The sequence below is a fragment of the Protopterus annectens genome, chromosome 1.part0 (assembly GCF_019279795.1).
Source record: "Protopterus annectens isolate FY-2018-M chromosome 1.part0, PAN1.0, whole genome shotgun sequence".
NCBI lineage: Eukaryota > Metazoa > Chordata > Ceratodontiformes > Protopteridae > Protopterus > Protopterus annectens.
Window position 1 is genome coordinate 554,308,924 of NC_056725.1, and position 23,000 is coordinate 554,331,923.

The 23,000-nt window shown below is 39.6% G+C and overlaps 1 protein-coding gene across 1 annotated transcript in view; it reads left to right on the forward strand.

Annotated features, from left to right (window-relative positions):
• Positions 1-23,000, forward strand: part of CENPF (centromere protein F) — a 1,545,100-nt gene that overhangs the window by 720,188 nt on the left and 801,912 nt on the right. Inside the window, exon 12 of the mRNA XM_044061312.1 lies at positions 14,801-18,393. Coding sequence (XP_043917247.1) covers positions 14,801-18,393 — 3,593 coding nt within the window. The remainder of the gene's footprint in view (positions 1-14,800; positions 18,394-23,000) is intronic.

Here is a 23,000-nt window from a genome sequence, read left to right on the forward strand (position 1 = left end):
AAGCTATGAAAGGACTAGATTAAACACTTGGCTCTCAACTTTTTGAAATAAAAATGTGGACAAAGCTAAAGACAATGACAGGACTCAGCCCACAAATATGGCAAACATCAAAAATTGCTCCTACAAACCCAGAAAACTGCCAGAATAAAGGATCTTAGGTTGGCATGTATTTCCTGTAAGATACGGTCAGAATGTCAAATGTCTTCCTTCATCCAAAGAATTCAATTCTTACTAGTCTATCACAAGAATCCAGGCAACAACAAATTCCACAAGGAGCAAACCAAAAACATTGGCCCTAAATCTGGACTTACTGGGTAAAGCTGGGCAGTTAAAGGGCATGCTTATACATAATTTCTATACTCCCATAGAATTATACAGCTTTCCTATGTAAATATTTACTGTATTAAAATTTATAAATGTTTTGCTTTGTAACTTGACTTCAGCTTAGTTCAATGTATTCACTTACAGGAACATTAGAACAAATCCAAAACTTAAAAAAATCAAGCAAGGAATTCCCATTGGTTTTAAAAAGAAGGGCATGGCATCCAGGTTATCTTTTAATCTTTCAGCTTAGACTATAAAAATCAAAAAAGAAATATTTATCTTTGATTCACAAATGTAATGAATATTTTCCTATTTGAATATTTGATTCCCATGTTAAATTTAATATCAGCAAAGGAGCCTTTAAATTGGTGCACTTTATATGCACTTTGATCTTTTACACTGTACGTCCGCACTGCAAACTTCCTGACATGCAAGAACCAGCCCTGCCCACTTTTCTACTGCTTTTTTATAAATATATATATTTTTTAATTCCGATAGCTTGCAACTTTTTCATCTATTTTGAGTTGTTTCAAAAGAGTAGAAAGTAAAAGAACAGCTTTAAGCTATTGAAGTAAGTATACAAGCCACTATACTTCTGTTATAACTCAGCCGATATTTGTGGCTTTAACAGAGCAACTAAAACACGCATTTCAGTATAAAAACAACAAGTGAAGCAAAACATTCAAAGCAAACACTCATAGCACTCATTCCACTTATAATTTAAACTTTAATACTATTAATAGACCACTAAAATAGACAGTATAAAAATAAAAGGAGAAATAGCTTCACAATTAAAACATAAGCAACATATCTATCACTGACTGTCAAACAAGGAAACCAAAGCATCAGCAAGTAAAATGAATGTTCCAGAACTCAGCCAACATAAGCACATCAAGGACACACTGCTTATCACTTAATAACATTAGCTGTATTAGTAATATGTCCAAATATGCCCAGAAAAAAAGAAACACCTATATATGGCATTTCAAATCTAACTAGAATAAGTAAGAGATAACTATCATGGAACCCCAGATTGAAAGATATTCATACATTATATCTAGTGAGAAGAAACAAGAAGTAAAAAAAACTTGCATCACTTTGTGAATATTTGTCGTATGCATATATATTATTATGACAAATATAAAGATGGAAATATAAAGGAAACCTGGTATATATAGAATGTGGTAATTGACATATGTGATGGAATATTTATTACTTGCATGTTTACTAAAATAAATTGTGCTAATTATATGTAGTATACTAGTCAGTGAGATTATATATAAAGAAAAAGAGAAAAGATGGATTTAAGATGTATTTACCTTAAGAACTAATGTTAAAATAAATTTTGTCATGAGAACTTAAAATAATTAATACACTGATGTTGAGTAATATTGAAGCATACCAAGTTGTCATTTTTCCTTTAAATTTTTCTCCATTGTTTCCGTCCATTTCCCCCAGCTTGTCTTTTCAATGAGATATTGTTCCAGTCCATTTCTTCAACTTGTTCTAATATTTTATTGTTTTTTCAGAAATAACATAGCAAAGTCCAAGTCTTTAAAAGAATTGGTTTCAGCAGAAAGGAATATTAAGTCTAGAAGGATATAGCAAGTGGACTTTATCTTGCTTTTTTTTCAATGGTAGTAAAAGTTTCTTTTTAGACATCACAGCAGAAGAATAGTCATTGTCAAATCTTATTTTGTCTTCTATTTTGATAGGAGATTTGGTCCAAGCTCTTTTAAGGATTAGTTTTTTTTCTTGAGCTGAAAAGAATTTCACAATAGTAGATCTCAATGAAGAATTATGTTTTTATAAATGAAGCAACCAAAGGTCTGTGTGCTCTCTCAATACCATATGACATAGCTTCAGGTAAACTTAGTGTTAGGCAGCCAGGATGTTAGAAAGTTTACCATGCTTTCCCCTTTTATTCCTTCAGACAATCCAAAAATATGAATTTTATTTCTCGGAGATCTGTTTTCCAGGTAATCAGTTTTACTTGGTAGTAAATTGTTTTGCTTCAATAGGAATTCAACATTGTTTTCATCTTCCAATAATCTCCCTTGCAAATCATTTAGAGCATCTTCTATTTCAGATATTTGAGATTTCTGTTTTAAAATCTCATGTATTTGTTGCATTTGTTTTTAACATTTCTGTTTGAAGTGGTCTAATTTTTTGTCCATTTTTAAAGAAGGTTCTTATGTGTTAGAACAGACTGAAGTTCTTTTTTCAAAAAGAAGTTCTGTGAGTTTGTTTTTGAGTGACTCGATTTAAGTTTACAAGAACAGGAACCATTCATATAAAAATTCTGACAGGAAAATAAGATACATAAAAATATTTTAGATAGTATCCTTCAGAATATTAAGTAGGTCTTTCCTTTGGGGGAAAAACACTTAGGCTAACTTAGAAATATAAGCTAGCCTGTCAGCATCTTGGGCTATGACCATCACATGCTTCTTGAGGTATGGGTTGGATCATAAGGTGGAGGGGATGTAGAAGTTAGTAAGGCTAGTCATCCTCCTCTGACTATTCTGACTCTTTCTTAATGGGTACAAACTCCAGAAATTGAATTTCTCATGTACACATTTTTATAACATATTTACTGTTGTATTAGCCGCCTGAAGCTGTGATTTTAATCTAGCTAACTTATATTTTAAGCTTATAACTACAGATTCATTTTCCATAGTTTTTAGCTGCTTCTTGCCAGTCATGAAAAGCTGACCAGCAAGAGGGTAGTATCTTATTACACTTGATTTCAATTGATTTTAAATTTTCTAAAATTTTTGGATCAAGTGAACCTTTTCTCAGAAACAGTAAAGCACTGTCATTTTTAGTGAGCTCAGACCATTTTTCAAAAATAACTACAGCTGTGTCTCTACTTTTTAAACGTATATCTGCCTGGAGTTCTGTACTCAGTCTCTTTTAAACCATGTGTACTGGAATCCTTTTATTAAAACCCTCACTCATACCAAAGGAATAGCTACGTGATTATAGTCTGGGTTACTCAAACTCCCAGTGTAGGAATTCTCTCTGTTCCTTTTCTATTGAATTAGAACCTGACAAGGGATACTCAGCCCTTGTGGCAAGGGGATATTCTCTTTGTATATATTGACTAGACTACATTAACACAATTAGATAACTTAATGCTGTTAGTATGACTGACTCTATATGCACCCAGTTTCCCAGACTGATGCAATTTACCCTATTCACATACAATAAGAACTAATGAAAGTTTTAGTAAAGCCTAGACTCTGCTGAGATTTTGAAATTGCATATTGATATGCCAGAAACTTGCCTGGCAGAAAGCTAGTAGCAATTTCTAATGCAGCAGCACATAGATGGCTCAGAAATCCAAGTACACATGGCACCAAGCTATTAAGGTGCCAAATAACTTTCACACAACACAGTTCAGCATAGAATAATAATCTTTCTTATTGCAATGAGAAACACATATATTGAAGACTAAGGTTCTGTCTCCATGAACAACAGATTCACAGAACATTTGTACTGTTTCATCAAAAGCAGGATTATTATAACATAGAACCACCACTGCCCAATTAAAAATGAACGGTACAGCATTGATTTTTCTAACTTGGATATCCTGACTCCTTGTTTATGAAAATATTAGGCATGAGTTCTGAATTATATAACTGAACTTTTCTGTAGAGAACCAAACTTTACATTTCTACCCTGTCAGCAGTTAGTAATATTAAGGAAAAAGTAAACCATCAGGTGCATTGAGAAGCACTCAGAAATCCATCTTATGAATGCATATTAGAAGTGAAATACGCACACTAATATTTTTCCTTCTCTATACACTTCACCCTTCACAAGATCGTGTCCCAGTTCAAAAGAGTTAATTTCCTTAGTTACAGCTATTTGGTCTTCCAACATTTCTAACTGTGTACTCTGTATGGAATTTTTAAAATTTGCCAGTTCATTACACTCCAAAAAGAAAAAAAAAACATCCCCAGTTACCTCTCTGTTTTTCCATCATATCTCCAGCAGTTCGTAACTACCCGAAAAAAAATTCTCTAAAATCATCTTTGGGTATACAAATACCTCTGCTAACCCTTCAAAACAAAATTTCTAAACCTTTTAGACTTTGTTGCATACTTGGAAATCATGCAGCTGTCCTTCTATTGCTCCTTTGTAAATTGACTTTCCAGTCTCTCTTCCCAACCTTTTCTAACTTCTCTGATTCTTTTAGTTTATCATGTGATATTTTATATATCCTACTAACATCCCTTTTTAACAGCAGCATCCGATGTTATAATTTTCATTCATTCCTCAACTGATGGGTTCAGATCTGAGACTCTGATCGGACTCTGGCACTTCTTCGAGATCATTGGAACCTAGAACTTTCGACCTCCTCCATTTACCCACAATGCCCCCACCAACCTGATGTAGCCCACATCTTGTTTGCCGTCAGGATGTTTCAGATGTGGATTCCTTTCTCTCAAATGTTTTTGTGTACACTTTGGATTTTTGCTTTCCAAATGTGTGGCTTTTTGTTTACTGAATTTTTGGTATTTTGCCTGTTTTCTTCCTCCCATAATTTACTATTTTTAGTATTCTTCCTTTCCTTTTAGAGCCAAGTTACCATTTTTTGTACTTTCTTACCATTGCTGGTATTCCTTTGTTCTCCGAGTACTTTCTATCATTGTTGGTAGTTTTTTGCCTTTCCCCTTCTCTTTAACAAGAAAAAAAAAAATCTTGTTTGGTCTGTTAGTATAGTTAGGTAGCACAATTCTGTTGCTTCTCTGCCTTTTTGCCAAGAACTTGCTGTTACTGCCTTTTTGTTGGTAGCTCTGATAAGATATCAGGAAAACCTTCTGGTTTTAAAAAGTGTATTTCCTGTAGGCATAAGAAATTTTGATGCCCATAGGGAATGTCTTTATTGTCTGGGACCGGCCCACCTTGATGTAGACTGATAATTTGCTCTGGTTTTAATTTTAGGAGCTTTATTGATCGTAAAAATAAGTTGATTCTGCGGAGTCTCTCACCCTCTAAATCCTCCTCCTTGATGGCTGGGGCTGAAACCCCTAAGAAGTCTGAAAAAGCTAAAGTCGATCCTCAAACTAATGACAAGGTAAAAGTTTCTGGAACGTCCCTCTAGTTTGGTTTCAGCTCCCTCAATGGGACCCTGCCAAGGTCCTAAAGTCTGATCCGTCAGTCTCTTATCCGAGACATTGAAGTGCAAGATCTCCACGGATCCGTACCCACGTCCTTCGGATCCTGTTTCATCCAAGCTTCCATCTCTTCCTAGAGGAGTTGCCTAGACCTCCCTCCACTACCTCCTGTCTTAAGTCTTGCAGAAGCCTTTCAGAAACAGAAAAGGACAGGAGGATGAAGTTCCTTAGAGCATAGATACAGAAAAGAGTTCTCCCGGCCCTGATCCCTTATGGGCCTGAGACGCAACTAACCACTTCCCCTTTGATCTCTCCTTCTGTGAGCTGTCCGATCCAAGATCCCTGGGTTTGTCTACTTCAGATCTGAAGAATGTTGATTCTTCGACTCCATTGGTTCCCCTGAGTCTACTGGCACTGTGTACTTTGGAAGCAGAGGACTCTGAACCTAAACATTGGCCAAGGATCCTTGGGCTTGGAGTTGACTCCGAACCTTTTGGAGCAGTGACTTCTCTCCGAGCCTTGGGGGTGGATTGATGATGAGGCTGCAGGAGCCAGTGAACCAAGAAATTTCCATTTCAGAACTGTCGACTTCTGTTTCTCCTAGGTATTCTGCTTTCGATGTTGTGGAGATAGATGTCTTTGCCCCCCTTCCATCAGATCGTACAACCCTTCCTCATATTCTGTGTCCTGAGCCTTGATCAACTCTTCCACTGGGACAGCCAACCCGAGCAAGTCTCCAGCCAGTCCATCAGGGCATTGCTATATCTTCCAATATTTCCTCAGAGCATCCCACTGAGGAAGTCCCTTACAAGAGGACATGTAAAAGGGAGGCACTTAGATTCACCCCAGGAATCTCTCTCAAAGGACAGTAATTTTGATGAGGTGGAGGGGTACCCCAGATTACCACGTGACATCTCCTTCAGAGGTATCTTGGAGCTCTTGAAACAAAGAAGTGGTTGTTCTTCCAATACCCTGTCCCGAGAGTAATCTGTGTTCCTGGAAGCTTTGGTTCTGGCCCATCTACGTTTTGGGTGACCCCTCCCAGCTGATGAGCTGTTTGACTTAATCTCTCAGTGAGCATGGAAGGAGCCAGACCACTGAACCAATACCTAAAAGACTGGATAACATTCTTGCGCCCCCCCAAGACCTTGCGGACTGAAATAAGGGAGTTCCTGTTGATGCCATGGTTGTTGCTGCAGGTACAACAAAGGAAATAGCAGAGCCCCCACTGCAGAAGGACTATTGGATGTGCCCGATAGATCTTCAAGACGTGTACTTTCACATCAAAATGAACAGAAGCTCCAGGAGAAGCCTACACTTCCAGATGGGAGCCAGTCATCACAAGTTCAGAGCACTTCCCTTTGGTCTCACCACAGCCCCAAGGGTGTTCACCAAATGCATGGTAGTTGTAGCAGCTTACTTGACACTGCACTGCTGAGATTCCAGGTGTTTCCATATCTAGACAACTAGCTCCATACTGCTTCAACCAGGCATCAACTAATACAGGCAAGGGACTACTTGCTCTAGTTGTGGTCTCATCTAGGAATAGCAGTCAATTACAGCAAATATCAGCTCATCGCAGCACAGAGTCTGGAGTTTCTATGTGCTCGTTTGAACACAGTCAGCCTGTCTTCCCACCACTCAAAAAGGCACACACTGGTCCAAAGTCAAGAAAGTGATCCAGAATTAATCCTTTCCAGCACAATTGATACTACAGACTTTGGGTTCCATGGCAGCTGCTATCACCTTTGTTCTGTTGGCAGATTCCATATGAAAATCCTTCAGCAGACTCTGTTGACTGAATGGTGCATTCTCCAATATCCATTCTTTATGCTATTCAAGATCACTCAAGCATGTAAAAGATATCTTCTATGATGGAGTCATTCAAACCAGCTCCGCGAAGGCCTGTCCCTTTGTTCTACCCCCCCCAGGCCACAGTGACCACAGATGCCTCCCAGCTCAGGTGGTGGCAGCACTACTTGGGAAGGACAGTCCAAGAGACGTGGTCCCACAAAGAGGCCAAGATGCATATCAATATCCTGGAGATGAAGAGCTGTCCTTTCTAACATCACAGGCCTTTCAAGACGCACTCCCATCAAGGAAAATTGTGATACAGACTGACAAAAACATATTGGTAGTCTGGTACATCAAAAAGGGGGAACCAGATCTTACCCTCTCTGTTGAGAAGCTATGAGAGTATGGCAATGGACAGTCTCTCTCTCACTTTCTAATAGCGGTGCACATCCTGGGGAAATCTGTGACTGCAGTCAAACTAAGCAGGTCCATTCTGATGCCTCATTAGTGGTCTCTCAATATCAATTTGACTGAAAGAATTTTCTGTCAGTGGGGCCAACCATTCTGTGATGTATTTGCCTCTCCCCTCAACAAGTGCAGTGAGTTCTTTGCAACTGATCCTCCATCTGCAGAGTCACCAAGAGATACTCTAGTTCATGATTGGTCTTGGGACTCCTGTATGCATTTTCTCCCTTGCCACTAATTCCCAAATTTCATCAGAAAGCAGTTTGATTGAAGAGCACAGTTATCCTCATTACTCTCTCTTGGCCTCGTCCGGTTTAGTTCCCATTCCTATCGCCTCATATTCTATATCCACCATGGGTTCTGGATCCAACTCCAGACCTCCTGTCTCACCCAACAAAAATGACTCATCTGGACTTAACAGGCTTCAAACTGACAGCATGGTTACTCCAGTTCTGCTAATTGCTAGATAGCCCAGGCTCTCTTTCCCAGTCTGTCATATTTTAATATCTTCTCATAAGGCTTACTAGAAAGTCTTGCAAGAGTAAATGGCAAATTTGTCTTCTGGGCCCTTGGCAAAGACCTGGACCCTTTTTCAGCAATTGTACCAACTCTCCTTTAATTTTTTTGCCTAATCTGTAATGTAGGAGCAAGTTTTTCCATTGTTACAGTTCAGTTAGCGGCCATTTCTAATTTCCACATGGGTGAAAATAATTCTACATTAGCCTCATCTAAATTATGCAAGGCCTTTTCAAGGGAGCTTTTTTTGCTTAGACCTTCATTAAAAGATGCTTCTCCATGGGATTTAAATTTAATGCTTCAGGCCTTAACTCACCTTCCCTTTAAACCTTCAGCCAAAGCTGACCTAAAATTTCTATATTAGAAAAAAAATTTTTCTGGTGGCTATTACAACGACTAGAAGACTATCTGAATTCCAGCCTCTGTCTTCAAAATCTCCTTATCTGATATTTCACAATGACAGGGTATCACTATGAATTAACCGGTGGAGAATATATGTTACATCTGTTGGATGTGCATAGACAGTTTCACTTCTACCTTCATATAGCCACAGACTTTATAATCTAACCAGTTTCCTTTTCTCTTACCAGATTAGGTAATCCAGTATTTCAAGTTACATTGGCCAAATGGCTAACTGATTGTTTCACTTTTGTCAGTGGCAAACTGGGTTTATCTTTCCCAAATCATCCTAGAACCCATTCAACAAGATCTGTGACTGTTTTTCCAGCTCTTTTTGTCCAAGAGTATCTGTGGATGATATTTGTGCAGCTGCAACTTGGGTTAATCACACACTTTTTTTTTCTCATTACAAGCTGGATTTGATTTCTAGGAATCGATCGGCATTTATCTCAGCAGTGCTCTGGAATATCCTTCCTTAGGGGCCTCCCAAGGTTACAGTAGCTGGAGAATTCTGTTCCATCAGTTGAGAAATGAATGAAAATAACAAATTCAAAACGTATGTACTCACCATAGTGTTCCATCTGTGTTGTCCATTTTCAGTCTTTCTGTACTCCCTGCCCGCCTACTCCTTTTGTGTACTTTTGGAGAGATATCTAAGAGTTGTATAGGAACCTTTCCCTTGATTGAGCTCCAGTTTCCCCTTTTCTGTGCTACCACTGCTTTTCTCTGTCACTGGTTGCCCTTTTGCATCTAGGGGCAGCAAGCTTGGTCTGAAGTACATAGGTCGGTGGGGCATTATGGGTAAATGGAGCGCAAATATTCTAGGATTAGATCAGAAAGAGTCAGACTGAAGTCTGTGATCTGAACCTATCAGTTAAGGAAGAATGAAAATGGACAACAGAGAATGAACATATTACGGTAAATACTTTTTTATTCTGCTCTAGACTCTACTTAAATCGTTACCAGAGCTGATCTTTCATTTAGACTTGGCACCCCCTGTTCCTTTTTTTCCCGATACTCTATCAGTCCCTGGTAGGAAAAATAGTCTCTTATCTGCAGTTCAAACTTGTGCTTGGTCTCTTCCAACTCTGGTTCTTTTCCCTCTCTTATTTGTGCTTAATACCTTGGTTCCTTTGCCAATTTTCTCCAGTAAATTCCATTCCCACCTTCTTGCCAATTTTTATACCTATTCTTGCACTCATCCCTACTGGCAAAATCACCATTCCTCCAGTCCCTTGTTCGCTTAGTTTTTAGACTACTTTCTGCAATTTTATGAACATAATCTGTATGGTAGTGGTGGTTCTCCTTAAGCATTTGCATCCAAAATTCTACTCTGTCCTTATTTCACAAACTTTCTCCCCTTTCTTCATCTTCCCTTTTCATTTTGATTTATACCCTTCTACTTGTTATGTTTAAAGCTTCAAATCAGGTAATTCTAAACCACCTTATTCTAAAGGGTAGATCAACTTATCCCACACAAATCTCTCCCTCTTCCCCTCCAAAATAAATTCCTTCAACTTTTTAATTCTACTCACTTCTTGGTTGATAAAAATATGCTGACCTGTATATAAAACTAGAGAGACTAAAAACATTTTCACTGCTTGTATCTTGCTGTCCATATCCATCAAGAGCATTCAGTTTCTCAGTTTTTGTAACATCTTCTATTTGTCTTTTCCCACCTTTACAGAATCCTTTTTAATCCATACACCTACACACTTCATTTTATGCCCCCATAAATATGGGTAGTGCTGAACTAGTTAATGTGCAGTTATATAGTTTACCACTATGAACATAATTTATTTTTATATCCTGAAAAGACTTGAAACTGTCTCAAAAAATTCTACAACAGTGAGATGTCCTTTTCGTGATTTATTAGGTACAAAATATCATCTGCATGTAAACCTAACTTTCATGATTACCGTACCAGTTGTATCCCTGAATTTGAGTCTCCAGTATTTTCTATGGCAATAGCCCTAAATACAAAGCAATTAAAGGGGAAAATACCCATTTGCTAACCAGATAAGCCCACTGTACACACCGTCCCTTTTGAGAGGTGACCTGAGATCCCTTCTCAGAGGTGACCCGAGAACAATGTCTGGTAGGCCAAAGAGGGCTGAGAGAATCATATCCTGAACCATAGGAATTCCAGCTTGGCAACCTTAACCTCTGCACCAAGCTGGAAAGAGGACATTCTAGCCTAATTTCTCTGTTCAAGCTCAGCCTGGTGGAGACGGAACCTTTTTTCAGTCAATCTTTCTTTCTTTATAGTACTTGGGACTGCCCATATTAGGTCTGTGGATATCTCTGTATGACTAAAGGTCAGCGATTGCACTCTTTTCCAGATCATGCTCAATTTCTGTGCAGCATTGGACACTAACCTTGGCATGCCGATTGTCTGCATACTTACTGCAGTTTCTTCAACTGTCATGGATTTCATTATGTCCTTCCTCTTACTCTGTAGCAAGAGGGTGGAGTCTGTCTCGAATTCCTCTGATTCCCAAACACTGGATTGTGGAGTGCCACAGGACTTTATCTTGGTATTTCTGCTACCTGTAGGGAAGAGGTTAACACATCATTGTCATGCTTAAGATTTGTTACTTTAACTCTCCTTCCATCTGGAACATATACTCCATGTATATTCCCTGGCAAACTGTGTGGAGGCCATTCATCTATAGCTGTCTAATCAGTTGAAACTAATTCATCCAAGACTGCGGCTATGACTCTGCATTCCTCTCTAGGAAATTCATCAGCTTTATTACTTCCAACTTCTATTTATTGATTGATTGATGGACTTTCCTGGTAATCAAATGTCAAAATGGATAGCAGCCCATTTTCAGCAGAAGCCCGGGAAGAAAATCTGTGAATGATTACAAAACATTTTAAGAAAATTTTATAATATTCAAAAATAAAACAAACATTTACAGTTTAAATTATAATTAGATATAATATAAAAACATTGGTTAAAAATCGATAAAGGTATATGACAATCATTTAATATTTAGAGAAACCGTAGACATTTTGTAGAGAAAGTAAAGGTAATTTAGTCTAATACAAATAGGAATTGAAATATGAGGTGATAGGAAAAACATGCTATATTTAGAGAGAAATCTGGGGAAGAAGATTAGATAGCAACAAGGAAGTAAGTGATGAAGGAAGAGTAATGAATGAAAATATACTTCACATTTAGGGATATAATTTATCCTAGATTTGAGCAAGAACAGAGCCAGATTTTTGCTAGGCATCTTTAAGTGGTTTTGAAAGATGGGAGGGTATAGACCTGATAGATACAGGTAAGGAGTTCCAGGCCTTAGCAACCGTATACGAGTACAGACAATGCCCAGGAGATTTGCTAGGCTTGTAGACAGTGTTTGGTCACTGGATCACCATGACTGACTGGGAACATAGTCATGTAGAATGTTTTTTTTTTTTTTTTTTGTAGTGCTGGACAGGCAGATGGATGCTGGGTAATTTTATAGGTGTAAGAAATTGTGTATATGTTGACTAGTTCTACTTTGTGGGTCTGGTCTCCTCTCGCCTGAACTGCCCTTGTGCCCTTTAGCCCAGACTTCTGCAATGTCAGGTTTGTTTGACTACATCTGCAAAAATCATCAGTACAGTCACTTAGTGGTATAGTATGTTATCATCATATTTTGTACTGCAGTGATTGGTCTTGCTTTCCTGATGGACTTTGTATTATCTTCAAAAGTAGAATGCTGGTGTTTGTTCATGCTTGATTTGATCACTCTTACCTGAAGAAGCTTATTATTCCATACTGTCTGCCTACTTAAGATGTAGAATTGTGCTACCTAGGGTCTGCTGATAGTTCTTTTGGTACAGATGGAAGAGCAGGTATTCCATTTTCTTTTTAAGCCCTGTGTCTTTCTAGTTTAGTGGCTTTGGGGAGTGTCCCGCTCTGGTCTGCTTCAAGATGTCCCAAGAAACATGTTTATTTGACCTTACTTTTAACAGATATCAATTTGACTTGTCACATTTTATTTTGACTAAATTTTAGTTCTGGAAATGTCTTTCTTTGTTATGCATTTGTTGTTTTTAAAGGCTGTGTACCTCAAGTACTTTGATCATAATGTTTTGATTTATGGCCGATAATATCTGTTTTATGTTCTCATTCATGTGATTAGGCTAAATAAGCAATTCAGCTTATGATTTAAAATTAAAGCTTGGTGACTCTGAATTTCATTAATTGGAAGCTGGTGTTCCCTGGGAGCCATCATCTCTGCACATCACATCTTGGAACATCATTCCTTTGTGTGTAGGGGACTCTAGCTAGTCTTTCAAAGGAGAATGTCCCTAGAGACTGATCTAAATTTTCTCTCAAAAGTGGTTTCAGTTATTTCCCCTGTACTAGTCCATTCATCTTCTGGTTTTCTTGCTGATGGCAGAAAACTATCTAAAGACGACCCTTTGCAGTCCAGATGTGAGTTGGCAATGCTGGGACTGCTTGAGCAGCATGCAAACATGGGACAGTTGTTTATTGTCTGCTTCAGGGAGGGAAGGACTTTCTGGTAGGATTGTCAGCTGCACTGGCTTTTGATATCAGTCTGTTAAATTGACCACTTGCAGGTAAATATTGCAGTTAAGGCGCACTCCACTACTGACGCAGCTACTTCCAGTGTTTGTTTCAAGAATGTCTTGTTTGCAGACACCTGTCTCTGTTTACTTGGTGTTTCATAGACCATTCACCAAACATTTATTGACTTAGCCATGGCTCCTTAAGTTTGGCCATTTGAGAAGTCCATTGTGTGTGATTCAGACATGTGATTTCTGGCCTGGGTAATCTTCTTTTACCCTGGTGTTACTACCTTGTAGGTAAACGGCCAGTAACAAAATGGTAAGGCAAGTGTATTTCTTTATATTACTCTGCTCATGCCAGAATCTTGCAAGAAATTATGAGAACTAATGCTACCAGGTTTGCAGATGCTTTCCAAGTGCTTTACAAAAATGCATTTGCATGAGATGTGCGAGTTTGTCACTTGGCAAAGGGTTTCCACGTTTGTTAGATGACATGTATCTGTACGGTAAATCCAAGAATAGAAGGAGTCTGCTTTATTATTATTTATTCAGAACATGGTTAGCCTCATTAGACCTATTTTTGTATAGAAAACATATGATAGAAGTTATAAAGAATGAATCCGATTTGACTTTGCTACTGTGTAAAGTCTACTCTTTCCATGACACACAGTGGACTCAATAACATCGGCATAAGCTGCCACTGACTTATAGGTTCATAGGTAGGTACTAGGCTATCAGTCCAAGGGCCTATGCAAGCGTAGCCAGCGAGGTTCCATAGCTTATGCCACCCAAGAAAGTTATTTTCCTGTGCCACTGTCCAGCAGAGAGACAGAAGTGATCCCCGGGGTGTATTTCCTATTTCCCATCCACTCCTCAAGATTTTTCTTGAAGAGTGCTAATGAAGAACTTTGCTTGACATAGATGGGTAGCTTGTTCCAGAGTATAGGAAGTCTCTGGGATAGGAATCTATCTTAAATAGGAAGAGACCGGCATCACAAGATTGCTGTCACCAGGAAAGCTGCCCTGCAGTGTCAGTGCTGGAACACATATCCACACTTCTGCTTTGATGGTAGGGCCCCATAGACTTCTGATCTTCCCATGATATAATCAAGTGCCTTTCTTCCATTAAGGATATGAGTAGCACAATTTGAGTGTCACCCATGCATGATGCAAATTTGATTAAACTCTAATTCTTCATTTAAAAAAATATAGTATAGTTTGAGATACTTTTGTTTTCCTGCGTCTACCTACTAAGCAACTTTTTTTGTGGTCGTGAGAGTTCACGTATAGTTATGTTTTCAGTATTTACTTGGTTGTTAATCTACTGATGGCTGTTTCCAGTCAGATTACATATAATTGTGGTAGACCCCATTTCATAACTGATACATTTTGTGAAGCCATTTGTGATTTTATATACCAACAATAAACTGGGATGACTAGAGTGCGAGAGCAACAGTAGACAGAGCTGCACCACAGGTAATGCTGTGAAAATCGTACTGATTACTGGAACAAGTAATACTTGTCCTATATAGTTAACTATTTGTACACCTCTATGATCAGTGAAGGTGTGCATCTCAGCTGTATTTGTGTAAGTTTTTATTTATTGATTTAGTTACTTACACATTGCTGTTTTCCTTATATTTTAGATAAAAATGCTGCTCAGGAGATGGAATTAAAATCTCTGAGGGATTCACTGGAGAATGATGACAAAGCTTTACATTTAGAGATTGAAAGGTTGAAGCAGATTGTGTCTGACCTAGAGAAGAAGCGACATAGTGCCCAAGAACTTCTTCAAAAGCAGGAACTCGATCTAGAGCAGATGCAGAAAGAAATGCAGGATTTAAAGAAAACCATTAATATGAAGGATAAAGAAACAGAGGAATTAAAGAACCAAAATCAATCACTTTCTGAATGGAAACATGAAAATGAAAAGCTTATAAGTAACTCAGAGGATGAGAAGGAGAAACTATACAGCAAAATCTGTGAATTAGAGAATGTTGTTGAAAGAAATCAGTGTGTGTATAAGGCAGAGACAGAGATGATAAGCACCCTGGAAGATGAAAAAGAAAAATTGAATTTGCAGATTAACAATCTCAAAAACGTATTGGCAAACAAAACTAGAGAGATGGAGATTCAGAGCTGTGCTTATAAAGAATTGCAAGAAAAATCTCAGTGTACTGACCTGAAGTATGGTAAGGAAATAGAAAATATGATGTTACAGATTTCTGAGCTTACTTCTCAGATAACAGATTTAGAAAGGAACAGACAAGTGGAAAAGAGCGAGTTTGAGAGTGCAAGTGAGCTCTTAAAGGCTAAAGAGTCTGTTATTGAGCACAAGGATACAGAAATTCTTAATTTACAGAGCAATCTTTGCACCATTGAGCAAGAGCTCACTAAAGTTAAATCTGAAAATGAATTTCTAAAAGAACAAGAAAAATCACTATTGTTAAAAATTGACCAAGCTGAAAGAGCTAAATGCGATGCAGAGGAAAGCCTGCATGAGTTGGCTGTTTTAAGAGAACAAGTGCTTTCCCTTGAGTCCTCTTTAAAGATGCAAAAACACATGCATGCTGAACTGGAAATTGGGTATGAGCAGCTGCAAATTGAGAAAACTGAAACTGAAGCAAGCATTTCTGTGACTGTAAAGAAGCATGAAGATGTGATAGCACACATGAGTAAGGAAATAGATGTTTTAAAAGAAACAGCTGATAATTATCTACAGGAAAGAGATGCCTTGTTGCATAATATTAGTGAAAAAGATAAACAAATTCAGAGTTTTGTAAAGGAAATTGAGGAAAAACGTGCAGAGCTACTTTCCTTAACACACAACAACAGCTATCTAGAAACTAAACTGGAAAAACTAAGCCTTCAATCAGCGCTAATGGAACAAGATGAAGAACATTCTGCAGAAGTTGGTTTAAATATGAAAAACACTCTCCAAAGTTTGGAAGAAAGTCAAACTCTTAATCTTAATGAAGCACTGAATTGGGAACTCCCTGAAACATCAGAGAAACTAGCGGTGTGCTCTGCAATAGCTGGTGAAGTAGTGACTGTTTCAGCAAATCATGATCAGGGACATCAGACATTAATGAAACGGTGTGCTGAACTTGAGAATGAACTTGCAGAACTCCGCAAGAAATATTGTACACAGGAAGAAAGCAACATTCATTTAGCAATGTTAAAAGAAAGGAGTTCTGAGGTTCTTGAAGTCCACTCACCATTGGAACAACAACCGGTATTTACAAACAATTCTGTGGAGTATCTGAATGAAATTATAAAACATGAAGCAGAGACTGAAGATTCAACACTAGAAGTTGGAAAGATGCAATCAGTATTGAAAGAAAAATCTTTAGAAAGCATACTTGGCGAGGAGATGGAATCAGACCACCTTCAATCAGAGGTGGTTTACTCCAGCATGGAAGTGCACAGTTATCGAGAGGTGTCTTCTGAACATGGCTATCTGAAACAGCAGTCCGCTCCCCATGTTCTGGAGCAGATCTTTGCAGAATCTGAAGCAGTGGATAATGACTTTTCTGGAACTAAGAATGTTGTGTTTAAGACTGAAGAAAGTGAAGAAACACCATCACTTGTAACATCAGGAATTTTAGAGAGCAATGACTGGTTAAGGGAGAAAGATGCTGTTATAAAACTGCTAAGTGACAACCTTAAGAAGAAAGAAAATGAGCTGGAAGATGTTAAGGTCCAACTCCAAATGGCACAGACAGCTTTAAAAGAAAAACATGATCATGCAGAAACATGCAGCAGCCTGAGAAAGCAAAAAGGCCTTGATGGACAGGAATTAGTGTGTGTAGAGTCTAAAACTGTCAGCTCAGATTTTGAAATGATGGAACATGACCTCCCTCTCAAGACTCCAGATAAGCATGACCAAATGAGTGATAAAAGTAATGTAATTAAGTCTGAGATTGACAAACTTTTTCATGATTTAAAATCTTGCCATATTCACAGTTCTGATCAGGAGTGGTCCTTAAGCAAATCACCTTTAAAATATGAAGAATTGACGAAAATATCTGAAGCTTTATACAAAGAAATGGTTGCTCTAGCTAATGACCTTAAGGACTCAAAAACTCAGTGCATCAGTCTTCTTGATGAAAGAAAAAGAATGACAGAAGAGCTGCAAAGATGTGAAACTGATATGCAGGTGTTACAATCGGAAAAGGTCACTCTACACAGCAAATTACTGAGCCTGAAAGATGAAAATAAACACCTCAAAGTGCAAACCCAAGTTGAGGAAAGAATGACATGTGATAGTATTTCAGGAGAGATTTCTAGAGACCCCCACTGCTGTTCAGAGTTGCAAATGTCCAAGAAGGAACTTGGACTGCACGTAGATGAATTAAATGAAAAACTGTCAGCTTTACAAAAGGAACATGAAGAGTTGCTTGAGCAGTACAATATCAAAGTCAAAAAGCTGTCTGAGCTAGAATGTTTCAGTGAAACAAGGAACAGAGAGGGAAGTGTTTTTATGACTGAGATGGTTGATGGTTCTTCCACTGTTGAAGAGCATGGAATGGGTACATTTAGTACTGCTACTTCAGGTTTAGTTGATATTAGTAAGCAAGACACCAATGAAATGTTAACTGATGATGGTACCAACTCTCCTTCCAGTAAAATAGGAATGGCTTCAAAGGCTGTGTTTGGGGAACAAATGGAGTATGGTGAGAAACCCTCAAGTCAGGTGAATTTGAGCAACGCAAACCCTCAAAATGAAAGCATAGTGTTAAATGTGTCTTTGGGAATGGAACGGTCTGAATCCCAGGACCAAAATTCTCAGTTTTTGTGCCAAGGATATATGATTAAGGAGAGAGAGACAGCACCTGTGCAGGCAGATGAGGTCAGTTTACTAAGTCAGGAAAATCAAGAGCATATCATACAGATAGAAAGTGAAGAATCAGAGTCATTTGAAAAAAAACAAATGGAATCTACTGTGCCATTTGATGAAGTTGTTCAAGCATTAATGGATAAAAATAAAAAGATTGAAGAATTAGAACAGCTGCTGGTGGCATCAAGAAGTGAAATGGATTTTCTTTCAAAAAAACATGTAGATGAAATGGAGGAATGGCAGCAGAAAATGATTAATCTGACTGCAGAGATGGAGGCAAAGTTACAAGCTGAGAAACAACAAACTGAATGCCTGTCATTAGAGTTGGAATCTGCAAGACTACAGCTACAAAGTCTTGATTTGAGTTCTCGTTCACTCCTTTGTACAAGCATTGATAATGTAAGTATCAGTTTTTAAGTGGGTAATGTATAAGCACAGAAGTTAACATATAACATTAAGAAGTTAACATATAAAGATACAAGTTCCATTGCATAGCAAATGTTCAGCAGGGTCTTACTTTGTGGCCTTTCGGAGCAGAGCTTACCTTATCCAGCTCCTTCTGTAAAGGGCATCATATTTCTAACAGACTCACCTGGTGTTGCCACTGTCATTAGTAAATTGGGGGGACATCAAATGATGCTCATTTCTTTCTGACCATGCAGCAGAGTGCAGTCAATGCTTCCACAGTTGCAGATCATTTCACTTGCTTTGTTTCTTTTGAACGTGGCATTTTTGTTAGTTATGTCATGACTGAATGAGCTGTAGCCACAGTATCCCACTGCAAAGATGCACTGTTTTTTTAAACCTTGTTTTGCATAATGCCATGCAAAAATTCATTGTTGCGTTACCCAGATACACACCTCTGCTGCTTGTGAATGTGCAGTCACTGTTGCATTTTTCATTTTGCATTTTTCCTTGCAGGTTGTCCAGGGCTGGATAGTCTTCCAGAGCTCTTAGTCTCTAATGCTGATGCCCTGCTTCTAGCTTGTAGACCTTTAGTAGTAGAAATAGTAGTATAAATGATGCATTGGCTGACACCATCTTTAGATCCTTCTTGTCATGGACTAGTTTTGGATCTTGTTACCACATGTCCATCAGTTGGCATTTTTAGTCTTCCAAAGGCAGATAAACCCACATGGACTTTTACTTTTTCGTGAATGTAGAGTTACATTTACAAATGTCTGACTCAGATTCTAGTTCAGAGGAAACCTCTGTAAACGTTCATAACTATGGTAAACAAATGCCAAATGGAATTTAGTTCTAAATACCTTTTTTTGCCTCAATTCAGAGTATGAGACAGACTTCCTGTCCCCCACTGCTTGTCGTTAACCTTCCGAGTAATCCATCACTGCCAACGTTCTCTCTCGGGGAGTATGTTGCCAAGAAATGGGAGCGAACCTAGTTCATGACCCACAACGGTGTCCTTCAAAGCCTCCTGGAGCCTACCTCCTAAAAGGAGCAGACCAAAAAAGCTGACTAAGAGAAAGGAAACTGGGAACTTAGGGTTACCAAGGTCTGGTGATAACCCACTAGGACAGGCACTCCAGCAACCCCTGACTACAAAATCCATTGTGTCTGAGACAGACCTCTGATAAAAACACTCAGTAGATGCCAATGACTTTGGTATGTGGAACATACTCCCAAACTGAATCTTTGGACCTTCTCTAATGGCCGTAGATCTATCGGCCTCTTGGGCCCATATTCTGATAACTGAAGGGAAATACAGGATCCCTAGGTTTTTTGTAAGAGAAATTGTTTCTGGAGACCTATTGAGGTCTCTCTCATTCGAGACCCAGGACCTTAAAGGCTGCCCTTCCCTCCAGAATACTGAAGGCCAACCTGTGGCAGCCCAGCTTGTCTTGTTCTCTGCTGGGCAATGTCTCGGTTCACCTCCACCCTCACCCACCACCATTACAACTTGAGCTTTTACCTCTTGCACTGGTTCAGCTGGCCAGAACGTTAATGTCTTAAAATCAGAGGCTTGAACCCTGAAGTAAACACAGGCTCCTCAAATTCTGTGGTTGGTGATTTAGCATATGCAGATTCCCATCAGCTGAAGACCAGCTCAGACACTGAAGGACACCCTGTTCTCTGCCTGTCCACCAAATACCTTTGTGGATATTCATCATAAAATGAGGGGGGAAAAACATTTAGTTGGACTCTGAGGTAGTATTTGGCAAGCCAGCAAAGGTGTAGGATTTTCACAGACCTCCCCAACCAAGGTTTCTAACTATCCTAACAGTTCTCAAGGTTCTGGAAGAGTTTCAAATGCATCTTTGGAGCCTGACTCCCTCCCTCATTATCCTTCTAGGAAACCTGGCCATTCCTACGGGGGTCAAGGATTTCCCACAGGTACGTATATTGATGTCATTTAGCTGATCCAGATGTATCTCTGGATCCCAGCAGGGGAGGGAGCAGTGTCTACTTTCAGGAATCACATCACAAATAAGGAAGACAGTAGAACTGTTGATATGTTTAAGGAAAAGCTGTATGCTCCTGCTTCCCTGACATTTAGCACTTTTAACTGCCAGTCTGACGCATTTTCATAAATTCATAAACCGGCCTTACTATAAAAGATGAAGACCAAGGTGGAGGAGTTTGAAGATCTAAAACAGGAGTTGTTGGACCTTTGTGGTCTTTACTATCAGGTTGCCAACATTCTAAAAAGTTGGGGGGGGGGGGGCAATCATAACAAAGATAGATGCATCATGGTTATAATTGCCCTCCCAACCATGATAGAGCCATTATGCTGGGTAGCATATTTGTGGTCAGGCATCAGGAGACATTGCCTGATTGAAGACCTCCCATTCCAGACAATGTGAAATCAAGGATCCTTAATGCCCCTTTAAGCAAGGATTTTCTCTTTGGACTTCCCTGCACAGGGAGAGTTAAAAAAAAGGGGTAGGACTTCAAAAACTGTTAGCCAGATTTTTTTAGAACACTTGTGCCTAGGGTACAGTAGGAACTTCTGCACCAAAGTCTGTCCCTCCCTCCATTCCCAGACAGGAAACCACCAGGTATAAAAGGGGAGAAACAAGTACAAGGAAGAGTGAGAGGTTAGACTTGAGAAATCTGGGGGGCTGTCAGGGCTGGGACCCCTCTGAGGTATCAGCCATGACTCAGATTGGTTGCCCCCAATGCCCTAAGCCACTACAACTCCAATCTTCTCCCTCCTCAGCCTTCAGTCACAATTTGGAGGAAGCTCTGTCTGTCTTTAGAGACAACTGGGGAATCAGTTACTCAGGGCAAGTGTGTATTGAACACTTTAAAAGAGGGTTATTGTCTGCAGTTTTCTAAAATAATTAATAAAAAGCCACACTAGTGGTATTCCTCCCATCCCCAAAGGTCAAACACTGTGACTTGGTAAGCTCATCCTAGGGGCCCGGTCCTAGTTCCTCAGAATGAATGAATGGGCTAGCTGGTGAAGTTAGAGGAGCAATTGTCAGTCGGACCAATACATTAAAATAATAAGTAGACTATTGGAATATGTCCCATCATGGTGATGGACGTAACCAGTAAACATTTGTAGTAATTAATGCAAGTCACTTGTAATGTCCCAGTGTAATGCCAGAGCACCCAAAAAGTCAAACGGCATGGAAGATAAATATCAAGTCACACTGTCCTAGAGGTATATCAGTCTTTGCAATAGACTGATGTTGCCAGCTCTCCCTTGAGCAGAAAAGGGTTAAGCTCACTCCTAAATGCTACTTTGGCAAATTCCGTCTGTGACAGAGATGTACTGCTACCACCTTGGTAGAGGAGGGAGTTAGAGTGTTCACACTATGCACCCCCCCCCCTTTTGTACTATTGGTATTCCGTGACAAAAGTGGTTAGTGATCACCTAAGTCTTCCGGTATATGCTTAGAGATTGCATTCTGGGCCAAGGATTTTTCTCCCTAGCATTTCCTATGGACCCAGCTTGGTTCGATAGACCAGGTTGAGAAGAGTACATCATGGGTCGCCATGCCAGAGTTAAAAAGACAAAGCCAGGCAGTTGATGGCAGACATGTTTAATGTCTGGAATTCTCCTTGCAGTATTGCAGATGTCCTTCAAGAATGCAACTGCAGTCATAACATATGGGTTGTCCTGGGCAGCCCTCGGTCGGCCGGATTCCAAAGTCTGGGTCCGACGTCGGCTGTCACATTTCTCTCAGACGTCAGAGCGGCTGGAGTACATAAGCATCAGCCGACGCCATCTTCTTCAGTCTTTCTTGCCGCGCGGTGCCCGAAGCAGAAGCAGTTCGCAAGTGCCGGTTGGTCAGCTCCTGTATTCTTCGAAACCGAAGTCATCAAAAAAGCTAAGTACCCCGTTGGGGACCCTTTCTTGCCTCAGCCGATGTCAGAAATTACTGAAAAAGTAAATAATTGTTTGTCTTGTGGTAAACAAATACCTCATAAGGATTTCCACTCTTACTGCCTCCCTTGCCTTGGCCCAGACCACGACGTCTCGGCCTGTGCCGCCTGTGCTCGCTTCAATAAGCGCACTCTCAGGCGCCGGGTGGAGTTCGCTGAAGACTTTTTCGGCGAAAAATTTGATTATACAATGCCGTCGGAACAACCGACAACGCAGACTCCTAAGAAACGGAAAGACCGGGACCGACATCCTTGGCCCGCGTCTTCTACCGACACCACACCAAAACCTACTGCGAGTGCTCCGGTTCCCTTGGAGGCGGTTATTCCACTGCTCCAAACCGAAGACACCGCATTACAGATACCTCCGATACCGGAGGCCACTCCGCCAGTTACTGACTTCCCCCGGATACTGAAACAGAGGAAATGCCCGAGACCATTGCTGTTGATAAGGTCACTCCTGCACGTGGAGCTGCTAGGCCTCCCATGTCCATGTCTATCAAGGCCTACACACGTGCCAAGGCAGCCAGCAAGTCCAAGCACCTTACTGCTAAAACCTTACCTCAGCCTACTCCTGAAACTCAAATCATGGCTATGGCCGCAGATTTAATTTCCATGATCAGAGGTTCCCAGGCCCATCCTGAGAGAGGATCCCA